Below are 21,830 nucleotides of genomic sequence, written 5' to 3' on the forward strand. Positions count from 1 at the left end.
GTGGCAAGTGGCACACTGTATCTGGTGAAAGGCTGCTGGTGGCAAATGGCACACTATCTGGTGGCAGGCTGCTGGTGGCAAGTGGCACACTGTATCTGGTGGCAAGTGGCACACTGTATCTGGTGGCAGGCTGCTGGTGGCAAGTGGCACACTGTATCTGGTGGCAAGTGGCACACTATCTGGTGGAAGGCTGCTGGTGGCAAGTGACACACTGTATCTGGTGGTAGGCTGTGGTTGGCAAGTGGCACACTGTATCTGGTGGCAGGCTGCTGGTGGCAAGTGGCACACTGTATCTGGTGGCAGGCTGCCGGTGGCAAGTGGCACACTGTATCTGGTGGTAGGCTGTGGTTGGCAAGTGGCACAATGTATCTGGTGGTAGGCTGCTGGTGGCAAGTGGCACACTGTATCTGATGGCAGGCTGCTGGTGGCAAGTGGCACACTATCTGGTGGAAGGCTGCTGGTGGTAAGTGACACACTGTATCTGGTGGTAGGCTGTGGTTGGCAAGTGGCACACTGTATCTGATGGAAGGCTGCTGGTGGCAAGTGGCACACTGTATCTGGTGGCAGGGAGCTGGTGGCAAGTGGCACACTGTATCTGGTGGCAAGTGGCACAATGTATCTGGTGGCAGGCTGCTGGTGGCAAGTGGTACACTGTATCTGGTGGCAAGTGGCACAATGTATCTGGTGACAGGCTGCTGGTGGCAAGTGACACACTGTATCTGGTGGCAGGCTGCTGGTGGCAAGTGGCACACTGTATCTGGTGGCAAGTGGCACAATGTATCTGGTGGCAAGTGGCACACTGTATCTAGTGGCAGGCTGCTGGTGGCAAGTGGCACACTGTATCTGGTGGCAGGCTGCCGGTGGCAAGTGGCACACTGTATCTGGTGGTAGGCTGTGGTTGGCAAGTGGCACAATGTATCTGGTGGTAGGCTGCTGGTGGCAAGTGGCACACTGTATCTGATGGCAGGCTGCTGGTGGCAAGTGGCACACTATCTGGTGGAAGGCTGCTGGTGGTAAGTGACACACTGTATCTGGTGGTAGGCTGTGGTTGGCAAGTGGCACACTGTATCTGGTGGAAGGCTGCTGGTGGCAAGTGGCACACTGTATCTGGTGGCAGGGAGCTGGTGGCAAGTGGCACACTGTATCTGGTGGCAAGTGGCACAATGTATCTGGTGGCAGGCTGCTGGTGGCAAGTGGTACACTGTATCTGGTGGCAAGTGGCACAATGTATCTGGTGACAGGCTGCTGGTGGCAAGTGACACACTGTATCTGGTGGCAGGCTGCTGGTGGCAAGTGACACACTGTATCTGGTGGCAAGTGGCACAATGTATCTGGTGGCAAGTGGCACACTGTATCTAGTGGCAGGCTGCTGGTGGCAAGTGGCACACTGTATCTGGTGACAGGCTGTCGGTAGCAAGTGGCGCACTGTATCTGGTGACAGGCTGTGGTTGGCAAGTGGCGCACTGTATCTGGTGAAAGGCTGCTAGTGGCAAGTGGCACACTGTATCTGGTGGCAGGCTGCTGGTGGCAATTGGCACACTGTATCTGGTGGCTGGCTGCTAGTGGCAAGTGGCACACTGTATCTGGTGGCAGGCTGCTGGTGGCAATTGGCACATTGTATCTGGTGGCAGGCTGTGGGTAGCAAGTGGCACACTGTATCTGGTTGCAAGTGGCACACTGTATCTGGTTGCAAGTGGCACACTGTATCTGGTGGCAGGCTGCTGGTGGCAAGTGACATGCTGCATCTAGCGGCAGGCAACTGTGGAAAGTGATACGCTACATCTGGTGGCAGGCTATGGGTGGCAAGTGACAAGCTGCATCTGGTGGCAAGTGACAAGCTCAGGTCCCACTAATTCTGCACGATGGTGAGTTGAACTATTTCACTATATATTACGATGTAGTAACTGAAATAATGGAATTTGATCATCCTGACACCATATCAAGCATGGTGTCAGGATGATTGATTTTAAGTACTAACACCAGCCATTTGCCTGACAAATCACCTCCACTGCCGATTTCCCTGCCAACCCCGAGACTACATCCTCCACCCTCATCTTTTTTTTGGGAAAAGGGGGATGTCCCTAAATGACAGTTTGGAAATGTGGTCTCCCTATGTTGCTGCTGGTGAGAGACCGCATAGCAGGTGGTATTGGTGGTGTTGCTGCTGCTCAGAGGCTGCACGGCTGGTATTACTGGTGAGAGTATATTTAATTCGTTTTAGCGAAAAATTGTTTGCATTTTCATTTTGTTTCCATAAAAAGGCCCACCGAAATTCTCAGCACCAGGCCCATGATGCTCTTAATCTGGCCCTGGGAGGCGCCGAAAGTCTCCGAAGAAGAACAGCTGATCATGATGTTTACACGGCGCCTGCGCAATTAAAATTACATTCTGTCACACGCTCCTGATGCTCGAGGGGGTGGGTTTCTGAAATGGGCGGATGTAACATATATAGTAAAATTGAAGTACCCGCCCTTATCTCCGCCCCAGCTGTGTGCATTCTGTAGGCACACCGCCCCTTGCAAAGTTGTACGAGCATCGGGAGCGTGTGACAGAAGGTGGTATTAAGTGTGCATGCGCCGTGTAGAGCTTGTGATGAGCTGTTGATGTTTGGAGATTTTCAGAGTCTCCTCTGCGCCTGTGCACTACAGGATGGACACTATCTGATGGTCTCCTCAGCGCCTGCGCACTACAGGGTTGCCAACCTCCTGCTGCATTTTTTACTGACAAAACATGGAAAATGTACTGACGGAGCACATTTTGTACTGGCAACCTGAGAAATTACAGAACTCCTATTGAAAACTAACACAGTGAATATTTGAACAGTATAAACATGATGTGGAAACATTGATAATACCTAGTCATTTGCTTGATTTACACTTAAAATATCAACACAGCATGAAATTATTAGCCCCTGATATTTACTGGCAGTTGTAAGAAAATCACTGATTTTTACAAACTGTCAGTAAATTTACTGGCGGTTGGCAACCCTGCAGGGCGGACGCTATCCGATGGGGGACTATTTTCGATAGGACACCGGTTTTGCCTAAAACATTCCCGATTTCCCGGGACAAAGGCAAAATCCGGGTAATTTATTCGGGACCAGGGTCCCGAAATCGGGATTGTCCCGGGAAAAATCGGGACTGTTTGAAATGATGTAGGATGGGTGAAATGGGATAATTTGACTGGGATGTGTTTAGACATTAGCCGCTGCAGTTTGCTTTTTGGACACAAGATGGCGCAGTGAAATAACTCCATCCACCCTAATGCAGGTATTTGTTAGGAGTAGCTCTGTATACGGTCAGTGTGTGTTGGGGATGGATCGGTCCCGGTGATCTCTCTGTATCCGGTGTCTCCCCGCACTGTACATTCATACACACACGTGTTAATCGGCTTCTTATAGAATCTCGGAGGAGGGGGGCGTGGCTGCGTGCGCGTTCCCGAGCATGCCGGTGTTTTGGTGACGTGCGCGGCCACGGCTCCTCCTCGCTCCTCTCGCCATGATCTGTCTGATGCTGACCATCTTCGCGCACATTTTCCCCTCAGGTAGGTGGGGGGAGGGGACGGTGCTGGGGGGTTGCTCGGGGTCCTCCTCAGGGTGTGCAGTCACTGCGGGCCCCATGTGGCTCTCAGGTTTGGGTGGTGTTGCTTGTGGCACCCATTGTACTGAGAACATGCAGCCAGGAGAGTCCATACAAAGTGTAATAGAAGATGATTGTGTGGTGACCCCCTGTTTGTATGATAATGGTTTGGGGTGTCCCCCCCCCACCGCACCCCCAGCCGGTGCTCTGCCAAGAAAGTTCCCCTCGTTGGATAAGGACCCCCCTGTACTGCGCAGGCGCAGCACGAGCCTCCGGAAATAGCCGAAGCTTAATAGCTGTAAGTCAGCTGTACACGGCGCCTGTAACAGGGCCCCTCGCTACGCTTCGCTCGGCACTTTTTTATTCTACCTCTATGTCCACTTGGATGGTGGGGCTTGAACCTGGACTCAGGGCGCAGGCGCCGTGTACAGCTGATTCAAGGTTTTCATCTTCGGCTATTTTCGGCGGCTCGTACTGTGCAAGCGCTGTGCCTGCGCAGTACAGGGGGGTCCTTATCCGCCAGGGGAACTTTCTCGGCAAGACACCGGGGCACATGCACAGGGAATCATGGGACATGTAGTATGAAGAGATCGGATCTGGTACTTTTTATCCAGATGTGAGGAATCAGCAATTTATTGGGGCGAGCTTATTCAAGAGGGTGACACTCCACTTTAAGGGGGGTAAAAACGCGGCTCCTCTGCACATCTAGACTTATGCTGTCCATGCTGTCCATACACTATACGAAACATCGGCCAAACCCATTTTCGAAAAAAAACGAACATTCGGCCCGTGAGCGCAAACGAATGTGCCATCATGTCGTGACCGATAAATCGATCAGCGGACATAAACCTTGCAGACAGTTCGGACGGGAAACGCATTAACCTTTCAATTTATCGGTTCGTTCGGCAGAACAGTTCCAAACTTGTCCTTCGTTTTTTTTTTTCCTTTCAAAAACGTCTCAATGATTATCGATTTTTGTGCCCATTAACTGGCCGAAAAACAAACAAACTGTCCAAATAACCAAATTTTGGCTGATTTTTCGCAGTGTGAACGGCCAGCATAAGTCTAATGCCCCGTACACACGGTCGGACTTTGTTCGGACATTCCGACAACAAAATCCTAGGATTTTTTCCGACGGATGTTGGCTCAAACTTGTCTTGCATACACATGGTCACACAAAGTTGTCGGAAAATCCGATCGTTCTGAACGCGGTGACGTAAAACATGTACGTCGGGACTATAAACGGGGCAATAGCCAATAGCTTTCATCTCTTTATTTATTCTGAGCATGCGTGGCACTTTGTGCGTCGGATTTGTGTACACACGATCGGAAATTCCGACAACGGATTTTGTTGTCGGAAAATTTTATATCCTGTTCTCAAACTTTGTGTGTCCGAAATTCCTATGGAAAATGTGTGATGGAGCCTACACACGGTCGGAATTTCCGACAACAAGGTCCTATCACACATTTTCGGTCGGAAAATCCGACTGTGTGTACGGGGCATTAGGGTCCTTTCACATGGGACGGATCTGAGATGATCCGCCTCATGAACATCGGCTTGCTCAGCGGGGATCGCTCCATGGATCCCCGCTGAGCAGGCAGATGACAGGTCTGTCTCCGCACACTGTACAGCGACGGACCTGTCAGAGCGCCGCTCTCTATGGGGGATCAGATGATGACGGACCGTAGTGTCCATCGTCACCCGATCCGAAAACGGATGGAAAAGTAGGTTTTTCCTCCGTTACACTTTTTCAGATCGGAGCGGGTCGGATGTCAGTGGACATGTCACCGCTGACATCCGACGCTCCATAGAGGTCTATGGAGGGTCCGTTCAGGTCCACCTAAAAAACTGACAGGCGGACCTGAACGGATCGTTCTTGTGAAAGAGGCCTAAGAGCTAAAAACGTACAACATACATGACATGAGTGTCTCTCTACACCCGGGCATGAGAGGGACTGCTGTACACTGATAAACATTTACTCCTATACAAGGATCGATCTGGGGCCCCGGATACAATCTCTGTAGGAGGCTCCTCTGTTCAATGTTCAGATGTGCGGTCCCTATATATACAGGAGTGACCGGTCACTGTGCTGAGCCCTAATATCTAAAAAGTAAGACTCGGGAGGGGAGGGGGGAGACTAGAAAAATAACATTATGTTAGCTACTAGTTGGGCTTCATGGTAAAAGAAGCAGCAAAAGAAATCAGGCCCTTACTGAAGAGCAACAAATAGCTGTATGAAGAGCATAAGCCATTATCACTTGCAGATCGTAGCTGCTGGAAAACACTCCTGGGAGAGGGAGGACATATAAAAGAAGCAGCAGCAAGAATTCCTAAAAGCGCTTGGAGCCACAATGTTGTCTCAAGAAGGCATGTGGTCACTGGTGAAACCACGGCTTGTATGGGACCGATACTCATGTAAACCACACAAAGTTATTGTGTAAGCTCAATGTTTGTTGATTAAGGTTTTACATAGTTACATAGTCAGGTTGAAAAAAGACACAAGTCCATCCAGTTCAACTTTAAAAACAATAAAAAAAATAAAAAATATCGTACAATCCAATATACCCAATTGTATACCCTCAGTTGATCCAGAGGAAGGCAAAAAACGCCAGCAGAGCAAACTCCAATTTGCTACAGCAGGTGAAAAAATTCCTTCCTGATCCCCCAAGATTTTCAGTGGATCAACTTTAACTATAAATGTCAGTACCCAGTTATATTCTGTACATTTAGGAATGAATCCCAGGCCTTTCTTAAAGCAATCTACTGAGCTGGCCAGAACCACCTCTGGAGGGAGTCTATTCCACATTTTCACAGCTCCTTACTGTGAAGAAACCTTTCTGTATTTGGAGATGAAATCTCTTTTTCCTCTAGACGTAAAGAGTGCCCCCGTTTCCTCTGGGTTGACCGTAAAGAGAATAACTCAACACCAAGTTCACTATATGGACCCCTTATATATTTGAACATGTTGATCATATCCTCCCTTATCTCCTCTTCTCAAGAGAGAATCAATACAGTTCCTCTAATCTTTCCTTATAGCTGATCTTCTCCATGCCTCTTATCAGTTTGGTTGTTTTCTGCACTTTCTCCAGTTCCCTGATATCCTTTTTGAGAACTGGTGCCCAAAACTGAACTGCATATTCCAGATGAGGTCTTACTAATGATTTGTACAGGGGCAAAATTATATCTCTCTCTCTGGAGTCCATACCTCTCTTAGTGCAAGAAAGGACTTTACTCGCTTTGGAAACTGCAGCTTGGCATTGCATGTTATTATTGAGCTTATGATCTACCAAAAATTTTTATGACTGGCATTGCTTAAAACTTTTTATCCTTTTATCAATAAACATTGCCGACCGTCCCCTCTAAAGAACAGTACAGGGGTGATGCCTGCAGCTGCAGGCATCACCCCTGTAAAACCCCTTGAAGCAATATTGGTAATATCGGGTACCTTTGTGCCTGATACCGATACTTCTAAAAAAAAAATCCCTGCTTTTAAAGTGATTTTTTTTTTGTTTTGTTTTTTTTTTAAACAACAAATATGTTATACTTACCTGCTCTGTGTGACGGTTTTGCATCAAAAAGCCCGGATCCACCTCTTCTGGGGTCCCCCACCAACGCTTTTGGTAAAGCCTGCCTTCAGGGTGCCCCAATAGCAAGCTGCAAAGTATAGTATAGAGTGCCCCTATAGCAAGGTAAAAAAAACTTCTGCCTTTAGAACCAGTCACTTCCTGCCCAGGACTACATGTTCCATGAGGCATTGCTCCTCACACATTCACAAGTTCTCAGGCACTTACTGACATGTATGGATGGTGTACTGAGCTGTATATGTGCTGCACTATATTTCCTGATATGTAAACAAATAATGCATTCTATATGCAGGCCAACTAATCGGCTGACCAACTAATCGATTATTAAAATAGTTGACAACTGTTTTCATAATCGATTAGTTGTCGATTAATCGATTTGTTGTTTCGGCCCTGATGGTAACAATGCAGATAGAGTTACATAATAAAGAAAAGTCCTCCAGTTTTGTTTTGAAAGTCCATCAAAGATACCACTGCCGAAGAAAAAAAAAAAACTAAACAAAACTATGGGTAGCTGGTGAATATACACTATATCTTAAACAGAACAGTCGTTGCAAGTAATAATACAACCTAGGAGCTCCTACATACCGATTTAACGCACAATATTACACTAAAGGTTTAATACTATTTTACAGTGAGCCTCTTTCATGCAATCATATACGAACCAGCAAAATCATTTTCTAGTCTTAAGAAATAAAAGTTGGAGTTGATATATAAAGCACGAAACCTGGGGGACAGGGGGGGACGGGGGTCATATATTCGGAGCTCATTCCCATCATGTCCTCTGATAAGCATAAAAAAAAAAAAAAAGAGTGAGGCCTGTGTGATTTTAAACATATAAAACAGATTACAATCACTGAGAGCTGTGTGACATTTTATTATTCGCCTTCTTTTTTGATGGATTTAGTTTTAAATGCTGTAGAATGGTAAGATGTGTACAACTATTAGGACTAAATACACATCGTTACCTGTCTGTTCTCTCTCCAGCATGGACGGGGATTAATGAGCGCACATTTTTGGCCATAAAGCCGGATGGGTGTCAGCGGCGTCTGGTCGGAGAGATCATCCAGCGATTCGAGAAGAAGGGCTTCAAACTGGTGGCCATGAAGATGATGCAGGTACTGAAGTAAAGGAGACATTTACCAAATTGACACAAAGAACTGTTTAATGTTCCCATCCAACCAATCGGGTTCCAGATTTAATGGTTCCAAAGCTAGAGTGATGATGAATGGTAAGGGGGTCGTCATGATGTTACCAACATCAGTTTTTGAATAGATGCAGGCAGCCCTTTAAAAAGTGAATTCTGATGAATCTCAGTGTACTCCTCATGCCTGGTCAGACACTGAATCTTAGTGACTCAACTAGCAAGACGGGTTGCAAATTAGAAATCTATGCAAAATATTTGCGCTCACCCTGGGATGATAAACGCAGGTGCTGAATTTTTTAATTTTTTTTCCATTTCATTTTCTTTTAAGAGGTTGCTCAGCTGGTATGTTTACCCTTCACTTTACTGCATAGCCAGTGCTGACCTGAATGAAATATGCAGCCAGTTCTGAATGTCATAAGCTGCATTGTGAGGAATGTGGACAATAAAGCTAGATGTGCAATAGTAGAATTTTGCGCAAAATTTTTGTTTTAAGAACGTTGTTTTGTTTTTTTAAATGTTAGTGGGGGCAAACCAGCGTGACCAGAAATTCAAAGGAGCAGAATGGAAATTTTTTTTTTTCGATCAAACTAATTTCTAATAGTGAATGTGACTTTGTTGGGGAAATGACATTCATCCTAAAATCAACAAGATTTTTGAACAACATGCTTCAAGTCATTGCATGTACTTAGAAATTTTTTTTTTTTTTGCAAATATTCGTATGAATGTTCACTCTGAAATCTAGTGTATGGCAAGCCTTAGGGCTTATATGGGAAAAGTGTGCTAGCAATTGTTGCCTGTTACAAGCAATCTGAATATTGTAGGCCACCAACCTAAATCCTTGTTTTAGTTTCGCTCTGCACAGCATAAATGACTGTTGGAATGAGACTACTTAAGCCGGGTACACACGGGCCAATTGTCGGGAGACATTTGCCAGGTAAAAAAAAGTCTGACATTCGGCCCGTGTGTATGTTGGTCTGTCCAACAGAAGCCGGCCTGAGCATGCTAGATAACCAGCAGCCGAGCCACTCCCAATCAACACTCTCAGCCAATGGGGAGGGGGGTTGGTTAGATCGCTGTACTTCACATAATGAGTACAGCAACTCCAACCAGAGCTGACCATTTTTTTGTTTTTCATTCATCCCGCTGGGTTGAACAGAAAAAAAAACAGATAGTGTGTACCCGGCTTTACTATAAGCAAGAAAAGATTTTGTTGGCACACCATCCATACATTATTTTACAGGGTTTATAGCGCGCCAACAGTTTGCATAGCGCTTTGCAAAATAAAGAGACAGTAGAGTTAGAATGCAATTTGTGACGAGGGTTGAGAGAGATCATTTATAAGCCCTTCTACCTGTTACTTATCAAGGGGGACAGATTTAATAGACAAACCCTAAAGGAAAGGTGTCAATTGCTTTGTGTGAAGGGGTGCAGAATTTAGGCTCAGTTCACACTTATGCGAATTGGATCAGGATTTCCCCGCATCCAGTTCGCAAAGCAGGAGGTTGTGACCGGCTCTCTATGGAGCAGGTTCACACATCTTGGCAGCAGCTCCGGGGCAAATTGCACGGGAGGCCTGTGTGTCTTTTGGTCCATTTCAGGTCTGCATTCAGCCCAAAATTTGGGCTGAAATCGGACAAGAAACGGTGAATGGAGATGCACCGGACTCCTGCTGTGAGCTGCTGCGTGTTCTTGTGTGAACCCAGCCTAAAGGTTGAATTCAGGAGCCAATCTGTATATTGCTGGTGTTTATAATAAGGTTCACACAGCTGTGCAGACTCAATGGAACATAGAAAACAATAGTTTTCTACAAGCCCTGCTCACACCACGTGTTTTGGGGTTGGTTGTGGTGCATTGCATAGAAATGCAGGTTTGATGCATTTTTTGCACTGCACCTCACCTCACCTCCTGTCAGTACAACTCGCCATACCTTATAGAGGTGAATGAAATGTCATTTTAAAATGTTTAAACAAAAAAAACTTTATTTAAAGGGTAGGCCTTACCTTGCATTGTGACAAAGCAAGGCACCACCACTACACAACACACTAGCCATTTTAGAGTGTGGGCTGGCGTGAACGAGCCCTATTTGAAAAAGCCTTAAAGCTGAGCTCCAGGCAGAGAGAGAAATACATAGATAAAGTACATATGTTGAAGCTCCTTTACCTTCAAAAAGATTTGTATTTCTGCCCATCCAGTTCTGAGATTTCCACAGCTCTGTCGCACAGGACAACTGTCTGGCAGGGCAGAAGACTTGATTGTTCTCTGCTGCAGGTAAGTACCACTGACATTGTGTACAGTCAAAGGAGAAGCAGCAGACAGCTTATTGGCTCAGATGTACAGGCGACAGCAGGAGGCTGATGCAAAGTTAAACGCCAAGTTCACCTTTTATAAAAAATAAATAAATGCACATCTTTTACAGGTAAAAAAAAAGTGTATTTTATTAATTTTTTTTTTTTTTTTATTCTGCAGCCTGTAAGGCAGATCACAGGTGCAATGCCAAGGTCCTGCAGACACTCACTACAGCTGTCTGTACAGCACCCTTCTAGTTCATTGAAAACTCCAAGCCGACCAATGATTCTTGTAGTTAATTCATACACAGAACTCTGTGAATTAATTACATGGTCGTGTAGGCAGAGTCCCACGTGGCCATGGTGTTTTATAATTGTGACAGCGGGTTCGGGGAGAAGATCCCCCGATCGCTGTCACAGGGAGGTGGGGGAGGGAGGCAGAAGTCTTTGATCACTGCAGGTAATTACTGGCTGTGGAGCATGTTCACAAAGGTGAACTTATTTTTTAAATTTAGGTATATGTAATGCTTGCATTAAAGTTATACATTTCTTGAGGTATTAATGAATTCAAAACTTTATTAGTTTGTGTCTGGTTTGAGTTCAAGTGCAAGTGCAATCAGCAACGTTTCAGACTTGTTGGCTGCCTGGCTCGGGGGTCTTGTCCATCCCTGGCTATGTATAATGTGTATGTACTCTAGGGCTGTATCTATGACTTTTTTTTTTTTTTTCACACAGGCATCAGAGGCGCTGTTGAAGGAGCATTACTTTGACCTTCGAGACCGTCCATTCTACCAGCGTCTTGTAAAATATATGGGCTCTGGACCGGTGATTGCCATGGTGAGAACTAAAGACCCCCATTACTGAACATTTGCACCTCCCGTTTACCATGGTCTTGGTGTCTTTCATTGAACAGGAAATTCGATTATAGTTTTTGCCATAAAAAATTAAAAAAAAAGATTTCTGTTGATTATGTCAAAAATTCAGAGCTTTCCTGTATTATTTTAGGGAGTTCTCATTTTTTTATTGTGTACTACAAAACAGGTACTCTGTATGATGTGGAGGTGAGGAGAGTGGTGAGTGTTTTACCAACAGATAACTGGGCAGGGCTGACAGAAATTCTTGCAATTTCAATTCAGAAAAACAGAAAAGGAGCTTACTATATTTCTTGCAGTTCAATATTTATTTGTCTGTACTTGCAGGGTCTGTAAAGTTATAAAACATGGGGAAATATGCATTATTGCACAGATGTACGACTGTTTAATTATTTTGCCATGACATTTTCACGCTACATTGAATCTTTTTTATTATGAGAATTAAATACAGGGTCCCACTCCCATTCCTTGCTGTTTAAACCTTGCTCAGTTACCTGGCATAGTATTATAAATTAAAAAAATTATAAATGCTGTAAATATAAATAGTGACATTAAGCTGCTCTTCAGCTTCTATAATACGCTGTCGGATATTCCAGAGCCATTCAAATTTCATTCACATTAATCAAAGTGTCTGCAAGCCCTCAAGGTCTCTAAAGGGGTTAAATGTTACCCTAATAGAGTGTTTTAAGTGTAATAAGTATGTGCCGATACTGAGTACCAATACCCTTGTTAGAGGTCGACCGATATGGGTTTTTCTCTGGCCGATGCCGATGCCGATATTTAGAAATCGCGGTGGCCGATGGCCGATATGTGATGCCGATTTTTTTGGGCCGATATATTTGGCCGATTTTTTTTTTTCCTTTCTTTTTTCCCTTCATCTCATAAAATCTAACAGTTAGACCCCTTTCACACTGGGGCGTTTTTCAGGCGCTTTTGGGCTAAAAATAGCACCTGTAAAGTGCCTGTAAAACGGCTCCCCTGCAGTCTCAGTGTGATATCCCGAGTGCTTTCACACTGAGGCGATGCGCTGGCAGGATGTAAAAAAAAGTCCTGCAAACGGCATCTTTGGAGCGGTGTATACTGCTGCTCCACCACTCCTGCCCATTGAAATGAATGCGCACCGCTGCCGAAGCGCCTGCAAAGCGTTTTGGCAGCGGCGCTTCAGGGGCGCATTTAACCCCTTCCTCGGCCGCTAGCTGGGTTATAAGCGCCCCGCTAGCAGCCGAATAGCGCCTCTAAAATGACGGTAAAGCGCCGCTAAAACTAGCAGCGTTTTACCATCAACGCCTGCCCGCTCCAGTGTGAAAGCAGCCTTAAGTAATACAGAAATTTTTTTTCATTTAAACATTAAAACAAAACAAACCTTCAATCAGTTCACTTGTATGTATAATTTAGAAAAAAACCTAAAAAAAAAAAAAAAAAAAAACTCTTAAATAATAAATAACACAAAAACAGGTAATCAAAACTTTTGGACGAAAAAAAATGGGCTAACTTTACTTGCTTTTTTTTTTTGTTAATTCATTACTGTATTTTTTTTTTTTTAATTGCGTTTGAAAGACCGCTGCGCAAATACCGTGTGACATAAAATATTGCAACAATCACCATTTTATTCCCTAGGGTCTCTGCTAAAAAAATATATATAATGTTTGGGGGTTCTAAGTGATTTTCTAGCAGAAAATACAGGATTTTTACTTGTAAGCAACAAGTGTCAGAAAAGATTTAGTCTTTAAATGGTTAAACTGAAAACTTCTACACACGGAGTTCAGTCTATTGATAAAAAGAACCTGAAAGAGATACAATGTATCTTCTTATCGTACTTGGCAGGCTGCCCAGAGGAGGGGAGAATCCTCTCCACAGATAACTTAGGGAAACTTGCATTAACTTCTATTACAGAAGTCATTTGCAAGTCACGGCTAAAGTTATAATCGGCCTTTTTTATCAGCACAATCGGCCGATGCCGATTAAGTAAAAAACGCCAAATATCGGCCGATATATCGGTCGACCTCTAACCCTTGTGGTGCGATTTGAGCCCATACAGAATGAATGGGCTCAAATCACACTGCAAAGAATTGCATGCAATTTGAACAGGAATGCGGTGCGATTGTTTTCCGGATTGCATGCGACTTCCTGCACCGCTTCTGTGTGAACCCAGGCTGAAGTCACTATGACAAGCCTCGGTTAACACAGGAGGGGTGGGGGAAACCGCTTGGGATTCGGACTGGAATCGCATCGCATTACTGCTCAAATTGCGTGCAATTTGAGCCCAATCATTTTGTATGGGTTCAAATCGCACAACAAAGCTATACGTTTTGGATGTTGGAGCATTTGCATGAGCACGAGTACTCGTGCAAATACTTGGTATCGGTGCAACCCGTTTCAATGCTAGTGCTTCTCCAGTTTGCAGATGCTGCTGGCTAGCGCTCCAAGTCTTGCTTTCGGCCCCGCAAAGGTGATAGTACGCCTCCTTTTCTTCTGCCTAATCAGTGTGCAGCCTTTCCTGCAACGCTACCCTCTCTCCACAGCTTGTCCTCCCTTAGGTCGTAGCCCTCTCACAGCTGCTAGTCTGTCCTCAGCCCAAAGCCGCAAACTGTTCTGCCCTTAGCCCGGAGTCCCCACCATCCTTGTAAAAACAATTTTTATCAAATAAATGAATACTACATACAAGTATAGTAATGATGCACACTTTAAAGGGGTTCACTCCCACAGGTACTTTCTGTCTGAGTCCAGCAACAGAAAACAGACCCCTCAAGGAAAACGCTATCTCCTGTCATGCTTCCACTACTGACCCAACGCATTGCCCTGTTTCTGCTCTGAAGGAATAGCTCGTTGTTATATCATGTCTTGTGCAATGTGCTTCTGAATGGGAGTGTCTTGGTATTATTAGAATAACATTACATTAGTGTTCCTGGAGACTCTTCCTGTCCTGATAATTTCTAGGCCATTTATGCATTTCTGAAATTCTTTTTCATCTATTTTTGAAATTCACCAGGTATACAAAGCATGATGTAGTTTTATATTACATTTGTGTGTGTAATAATGCATTTTGGTTTCTGCAGGTCTGGCAAGGGCTGGATGTAGTGAAGACTGCTCGTCTCATGATGGGGGAGACCAACCCAGCTGATTCCCTGCCTGGTACCATCCGAGGGGATTTCTGTATAGATGTCAGCAGGTAAGTTACCTCAAGGGAGATCCCTCTATATTTTTAGGGCCCTCACACAGAGAATTCCTGCCTTTACACAGCTCCTGGGTTTTCTCAAGAAAGACTATTGCAGCACAGCACTTATGAAATACAATAGTATGGGAAGCACCAACGTCCATCCAAATAGCACTCATGTTTGCTTACTGCAAGCCATTGCATTGCATTGCCATTACATCCCACTCATGTTGTTTTGTAGTGCCCAGCATGTAAAGCAGGCAGTATGCTGCCACCAACAGCACATTTTAGCATTAAGTTTTACTAAAAATAATCATGACACAAGGGGTGGAATTTTACAAAAGTGGCTAGGCAGCATGGCCTCTACGTTTTTGACTTTCCTCTGTGTTCACTTGCATACTTTTCTGGGGTCATTGAAAATGTAATTTTTATTCTAAATCAGCAAAATACATTCCATGTGCATTAAAACAGGTGGTGTTCAGTGTCCTTACTCATTGTTTGTTTTCTTTAGAAAGCAGCTACAGCCTGATTAAAAAAGCCTGTTCCCGGCCAGCATGCTGCAAAGAAGGATCCCTGCTCTCTGTATGGATGCAGTGGTCTCTGTAAAAGGTCTGTAACACCCTTTGTGCATTCAGACCTAGAGCTGTTCACCCTGTAAATATGCTTCCCACTGGTTGGAGTGCTCTAGTTCTGACTCAGTAAGGGATTGTGGGGCATCTGTATAGAGACCTTTGCTTCCTCACAGACCGCAAGGATTCTTCTCTACAGCATGCTGTCTGGGGACAGGCTTTTCTGCTTGGGCTGTGCCTGCTTTCTAGATAGAAACTGTAAACCTTTGCACAAGGCTTTGTTTTGAAGTACCTGCAATGTATTCAGCTGACTGAGCTGGTTAAACTGAAAGTTCAGTTATGCTTTACCTAGAGGTCTATAGTGGTAGTCTTCAGTACAGGGCTCAATCCAATAGAGAGTTATGGCCAAAGCTTTTCTGGACATACTTCTGTTGTGGGCCCCAGGATTGCACTTACTTTTGCTCTCCTATGACCCAGAATCTGTTTTGTTGAAACCCCAAACTTCTCCTTTTTAAATGTTTTTCTTCTTCTTTTTTTTTTTTTTTTTTTTTTTACATTTCTGTTAATGTTTAGAGAAAATGTTTTGCAGTATTGTAGGTATTCCACTCCAACATCCACCCCTTTCTGATACACCCAGCCTAGTTGGGAATCTGCTTATGGAAAACAGTTGAATCTACTTTTCCTTGTTTCGTTCTTCTTTCAGGAATGTCATACATGGCAGTGACTCCACAGAGAGTGCTCAGCGCGAGATCGCCCTGTGGTTTAAGGATGACGAGCTGGTCTGCTGGGATCACAGCGCTGAGAGCTGGATTTATGAGTAATCTATTAAGGAACAGAGAAATTTGAGTACGCGGTGGATTGTTCTCATTAGAAATAACAAAAAAAGTGGAAAAACTTGAATGTAAGGCAAACTAAGGGGGTTACAATTTGTAAATTGGTTCCTGAGGGGCATCTGCAAGCACTTTCCGTCCAATCAGATTTTATCCAAGGTAGGAATATGTTGCCACTTTGTACCTCCAGCTCTCATATTACAGAGCTTTAACCCTTTCTTGTTAAAGATAAAAAAATAATTAGAAAATAGTTTTAATTGTTACATGGTACAAAGACACACTACATAGCACTGTTGTTGTACTGGCATTAATAAAGTTTACATGGGTTAGTTCTGCTGTTTGCCCCCGCTTACACCAATAGCAGTGACCTGTTAGCAATATGAATAAAAGGAAAATCGGCACAGCTTTAACCTTTGTGACCTACACATAACACTGTGGTTTCCTTTTAAATAGGGAAACTGGGGCTCTTAAAATGTCTCAGTGCTGGACTGACATCTAAAAACTTGAATATTTTTGAATGTATTTGTTAAAGTGCTTTTGAAACCACAGACCCTTGTATGAGATTTATGTCTGATAAACTTGTGATAGCCCAGCCGGCTGGGACTTTGTAGGTCCATGTGTTGCCCCATTTGACCAAAATATCATGAAGCTACTGCTATATCTGTAAAAACAGACTTGTAGCAAAATAACACGTCCATCTACACTCCTCACTCCTTTAAAGAAAACATGTCGCTATGCCCATTCAGTGCGAAGTGACAGGTTCCCTCGAAAGGCCACTGGTACCCACCTTTTGGTGCACTCCATCAGTTCAGTCGTCTGATAGAGCCTTTGGAAATAACTGGTGATTAGGGGTTTGCTGGAGTGTGTGAACCTCTAGGGCAGCCCACACATGATTCATTTTCTTTTGTTCAATGGGTTGAATGAGAGAAAATGAATCAATTTCCAGTGTGTGGATGGGGGAATCCCTCCCTTGGAACTATTGTATTCTGACAGCGGGGAGGCTTCCCAGCCATCAGAATACTCTTTATCAGCACCGCCGGCTACAGTCAATGGCACTGGTTGAGTGAAAATGTTTCCATCAGCCTGGTTGTATGGAAGTCGATTGAGAGATCCTTCTATAGCTGGCCTTATTCTTGTAGGGATGCAGTATTCAGGCCTGAGCAGCCAACTTCTATGGCCTGAACACTATAACAAGGGTGGGGAGGTTTAAACCAGGGCTCCAACAGGCAAAGTAGTGGGAAAAGTTGAGTATCAGCGGGTTGGAGGTGGGTCCCAAGAGAACCATTCTCTTTATCATTTTAAAGTTTCAGTTAGAGCAATGAAGGGTTAGAACCAGTTTATAAACAAGAAGCTATTAAAAACCCATTTTTAAAACCCTAATTTATATTAGTTTGGGGAAGCAATTCTCTGTCGGGTTTGTGATCTCCACCCATTGCAAGGTTTTTCTTTGCCTCTTCTACATACAGTGTTCATAGGAAGGGAATTGTGGGGAAATCTCATAGTTCGGGGAACAGATACCAATAAAAACCTGACCAGAAGTTCTAACCTTACATCACACTTTTAACAACAAAAAATAAATAAAATGGCTGGAGTTGCACTGTAAATCATGCCCTGACGTTATCTGCCAGGTCTTGCACAGAATGTTGCCCCCAGTAGATCAAAACTCCCTAAAGTGTCGGTTTCTGCATAGACTTCAGTAGGAGACTTCTCATCAACGGAGTTGTGTTCAGTGACTTGGAAAGTGGGAGAGGAATTTACTCTCTCCTTTCCAGATACAGCTATTGTTCACACTTTTTTATATTTAATAAGCAAGTACACCTTTACAAGCATGTTACACCTGTAATTAGAGTGTAACATGTTCCTAAGCACCATCATACCACCCCAAAGCCCTGTGACAGAAGGTGGGGATTCTTCTCTCCTGCAGCTGTTGTCACATTTTTGTAATCGACATGGCTCCGCCCCTACAGCCGAGTCATTCATTCACAGTGATCTGTGAATGATTGAACTACAAGTCCATTCTTCCACTGCAGCAGACAGACTTGTAGATCTCAATAGAATATGAGTGTGACAATCAACACGCTTGTAGTCCATTGAATCTTTCTCCAGCTTTCTGCCTGGGGGGGGGGGGGGGGGGGGGGTGCAGGAGCCTGACATTTCACATTGCACCTGCGATCCACTTATCATGGGGACAATGCTTTGCAGGCTCTTGTGGAAAAATTCCCCTGAAAAAATATATGTGCCATTTTTTGTGATATGGCACTGCGTAACTTTAACTGACAATTGTGCGGTCATGCAACGCTGTATCCAAATTAAATTTTGTGTCCCTTTTTTTTTTTTTTTTTTTTCTTTTTTTTTTCCCAACAAATAGAGCTTTCTTTTGGTGGTATTGGATCACATCTGCGTTTCTTCTTTTATTTTTTTTTTTTTTTTTTTTTGCGCTATAAACAAAAATAGACCGACAATATTTTTTACTTTCTCCTATAAAACATATCCAATAATTATTTTTTTTTTTTCTTTTTTTAACTAGTAATGGCGGCGATCAGCAACTGCCATAATGCGGCGGACATTTTGACAATTTTTGGGGACCAGTGACACTAATACAATTACAGCTAATATGTACTGTCACTGTACTAATGGCTGGCTGGGAAGGGGTAAACATCAGGGGCAATCAAAGGGTTAAATGTGTGCCTAACTATTGTTTGTGTACTGTGGGAGGTGGTTATACTATAGGAAGAAATGGAATTCGTTCCCTGCTTTTCGAAGACACATTCCATCCACCCCCTGACAGAACGCTGATCTGCCCTGTTCTGTCTCTCTGCCTGATGATTGGCGGGTGCCAGCGGACATCGAGTCCACGGTACCCGCCGCTTGGCTTCTGCTGTGTGTAATCACAGCGGAAGCGGGCATGCGTGCCCCCTACCCATATCATACCCAGAGGTGCCACCCTGTAGCAGTAAAACTTAAGTAGTTAAGGACAGTTACTTTAAAGTGGAACTCCAGACCCATCATTTACCTTCTTTTTGTTGTCTGTGTCCCACTTAAAGATTTTTCCTCACTTTATGCACTTAGTGACATTGTGGCCATAACAGGAACAGAAGGGAAATCTTACCAATGGAGACATGGACATCATTGAAAACCTGATGGAGGTTGTAACCCCTCTTACTCTATTCAAAAAAATGGCTAGAGTGGCAAGTTTAATAACCACGCAAAAGGTCTCAAGAAGATGGACATCTGCTGTCATTTTACTTAGGTCAATGGGCATTCTAGGTGAACACTGCATTTTCTGTTCAAACCCATGCAGCTGCATTTAAATAGAAAACACTATGATTGATTAGAGAAGGCTGCATTTGAACTGTTTTGCTTGCAGTACAAACAGCTTAAAAGGAGATGCTGCATACAAAGAAAGCAGGTCAAACAGTTTCTGAACTGTGATATAAGCTATGAGGAGCACAGGTATAATTCCTGGAATAAGTACAGCCCTGATGTTCACATTGACAGCCTTTTGTGCAAAAAGTGTGTATGTCTACAGATTGTATGGGCAGGAATGGGTTAACATAACAAAAGGGCATCTACATTGTTTACAGGGATAATGATTGTTTTGTTTTTTCTTTCATTTTGCCCCTTTTTATAATAAAATCAGTTCCACAAAGCATTCCATTTGTGTGTATTTTTTGTTTCCCATGAGACAGTATAACAATACAGGTAAGAAAGGACTAAAGCAGCCCATAGATGAGTCTTTTTTTTTTTTTTTTTTCCAATCGACCAGCAGGTTGGATCAATTTCTCCATCCAAATATTCAATGTGGATGGGGGAATCCTCGCCGCTAAGGTAATGTATTCTGAAAGCAGAGAGATTTCCCCCCACTCTCAGAATACACTGCTGCCTATAGCCTGTAGCGCTGATCGAGCAAGGAAAATCCGACAGGCTGGTTGTACAAAAGTCAATCAGTAGAACCGGCTGAATTTCAATCCATGTATGGTCAGCTTAAAGCAATTTAGATTGTAAGCTCCTTGAGGGGAGGGACTGATGTGAATGTATAATAATTATGTAAAGTGCTGCGGAAATTGAAGCTATGTAAGTGCATGTAATAAATAAAAAGCCCTCCAACCAACCGCTGCATGTGTGAGGAGGAGGTTGTGTGTCTTTCCTACAATCACCTGTCTCAGTGTCTAGCAATAATCCCCTCCTATAGATGAATGAGGAAGTGAAAAATCTAACAGGACGTGCACTTTCTAAATGGTATATAAAGCTGAAGACAGCAAATATACATGTAAAGTGTATATAGGGAGATTTATTTCATATCTGTTTATCATCTGAGGCTATACGTATTCAGAGAAAAAATAGTCAGCGCAAAAAGCCATCAGATAGACAAAGCTGCTAGACACTAAAGGCAAATATATAAGTCCTTTCATGTAATAGAGTAAAAAGTAATAGTGCAGCGCTGAAGAAAACTAATACAACTAAATATAAGTAATAAAAGTCCATAAAATTGCATATGCAAAAAATGAATGAAGCAAAGCCAAGAAATATCCACGGTGATAAAGGGTGCTTCATGCAAATCCGAAGTGCTCTTGAAACCGTGCTAACACCTCTTGCCAGTCAAACCGCTCACCTTGTTAAAAGGACCCCTGAACTAACAGGAAGGTCTCATAAGCGTTCACCACTTATTAGTGGTCAGGGTTAAATCTTGACTGGAAAAAACGGAACCCTCTTCCTGAATTAGGCTTAAGATTTTTCATCCATATTCACATGAAATATATAAAAGAATAATATAGTGCTCTCTGTATAGCTAAAACACGATTTCCTTTATTTTAAAATAGGTACTCACATAGGAAGCACTATGCCCAGTGCTAAGGTATTAGGTGCATGTATTTAAAAGGCAAAGAACAAATACAGCCCAGCGCTCAGGATGTGTTAAAAGACTAGCTACAACAACAGAACATAAAATATGTATTGATTTATTAAACCAAAATATAATTAAAAGGTGGTAACTATTGAATAATAAAACCACCATGTGTACAAAAATATGTAGAAAAGCTGTTGTAGAGAGCACCACAGTAACACAGGATTAAAAAACAATAATAACTATGAAACAATAACCAAAAATTAAAAGCAGTGCATTACAATAATAACATAAAAAGCACTAGCAATAATGGACAGACAGCTCTCTAACGACAGGAGACCAGCACAGGAGATTTAGTCCAGAAAAAAAACTATATGTAAAGCAATGGGTAATATGACACCGCTGAAGTGTAGCACTTAGAGCAGATGGCAATGGGTAGAGTGATAAAAGTAAAAAATGTGGAGAGAAGACACTGACAGCCTACCCGTGGTGGAGGGAGTCTGACCTCATGTGGGGGAGCTTGCCGGCTCCAGTGAGCTGTCGGGTGGCTGTGATGGTCAGGGAGATAGAGGGACTGTAGGCTCATGCAGGGGGGCTCGCTGGTTCCAGTGAGCTGTCGGGTGGCTGTGGAGATCAATGAGCCGACGCTCTGTCATGGGGAGAACAACCCGACTGGAGCTCCGGGGCGATGGCTGATGACATCAGCACGGGGAGAGCCGCCGGGATGTCAGCAGGTGAAACACTGAACCGCTGCGTCTCCGGAAGGTGTCTCCACGAGGGTAAAACGCTCCTCAGTAAAACTTGGTGTCACTGCTCAACAGCCAACGCTGGACATGATGAAAATGATGCGGAGAAAGTGGAAGAACAGGCAAGCTGATGGAGCTCGCATCAGCCTGGAGGTCCTCAGGCTCCCCAAAGAAGTGCAGAGTCAGTGAAAAAAATGGTATGAAATAATATAAAAAGTAAAATA

The 21,830-nt window shown here is 43.8% G+C and overlaps 1 protein-coding gene across 1 annotated transcript; it reads left to right on the plus strand.

Moving 5' to 3' along the window:
- Positions 1-3,402: 3,402 nt before the first annotated feature.
- Positions 3,403-19,669, plus strand: NME3 (NME/NM23 nucleoside diphosphate kinase 3). The gene is made up of 5 exons (XM_073636667.1): positions 3,403-3,543; positions 8,148-8,278; positions 11,328-11,429; positions 14,521-14,633; positions 15,891-19,669. The coding sequence occupies exons 1-5, from the start codon at positions 3,498-3,500 to the stop codon at positions 16,006-16,008; spliced, it is 510 nt and encodes a 169-aa protein (XP_073492768.1). The 5' UTR covers positions 3,403-3,497; the 3' UTR covers positions 16,009-19,669.
- Positions 19,670-21,830: the final 2,161 nt, after the last annotated feature.

The sequence above is a fragment of the Aquarana catesbeiana genome, linkage group LG06 (assembly GCF_042186555.1).
Source record: "Aquarana catesbeiana isolate 2022-GZ linkage group LG06, ASM4218655v1, whole genome shotgun sequence".
Lineage (NCBI taxonomy): Eukaryota > Metazoa > Chordata > Amphibia > Anura > Ranidae > Aquarana > Aquarana catesbeiana.

What these genes read in the sequence shown, in the direction of transcription:
- NME3 (XM_073636667.1), top strand. Translation starts at nt 3,498, where the DNA reads ATGATCTGTCTGATGCTGACCATCTTCGCGCACATTTTCCCCTCAG. An exon ending in CGCGCACATTTTCCCCTCAG is followed by an intron (nt 3,544 to 8,147) that starts GTAGGTGGGGGG and finishes TTCTCTCTCCAG; the next exon opens with CATGGACGGGGATTAATGAG. An exon ending in CTGGACCGGTGATTGCCATG is followed by an intron (nt 11,430 to 14,520) that starts GTGAGAACTAAA and finishes TGGTTTCTGCAG; the next exon opens with GTCTGGCAAGGGCTGGATGT.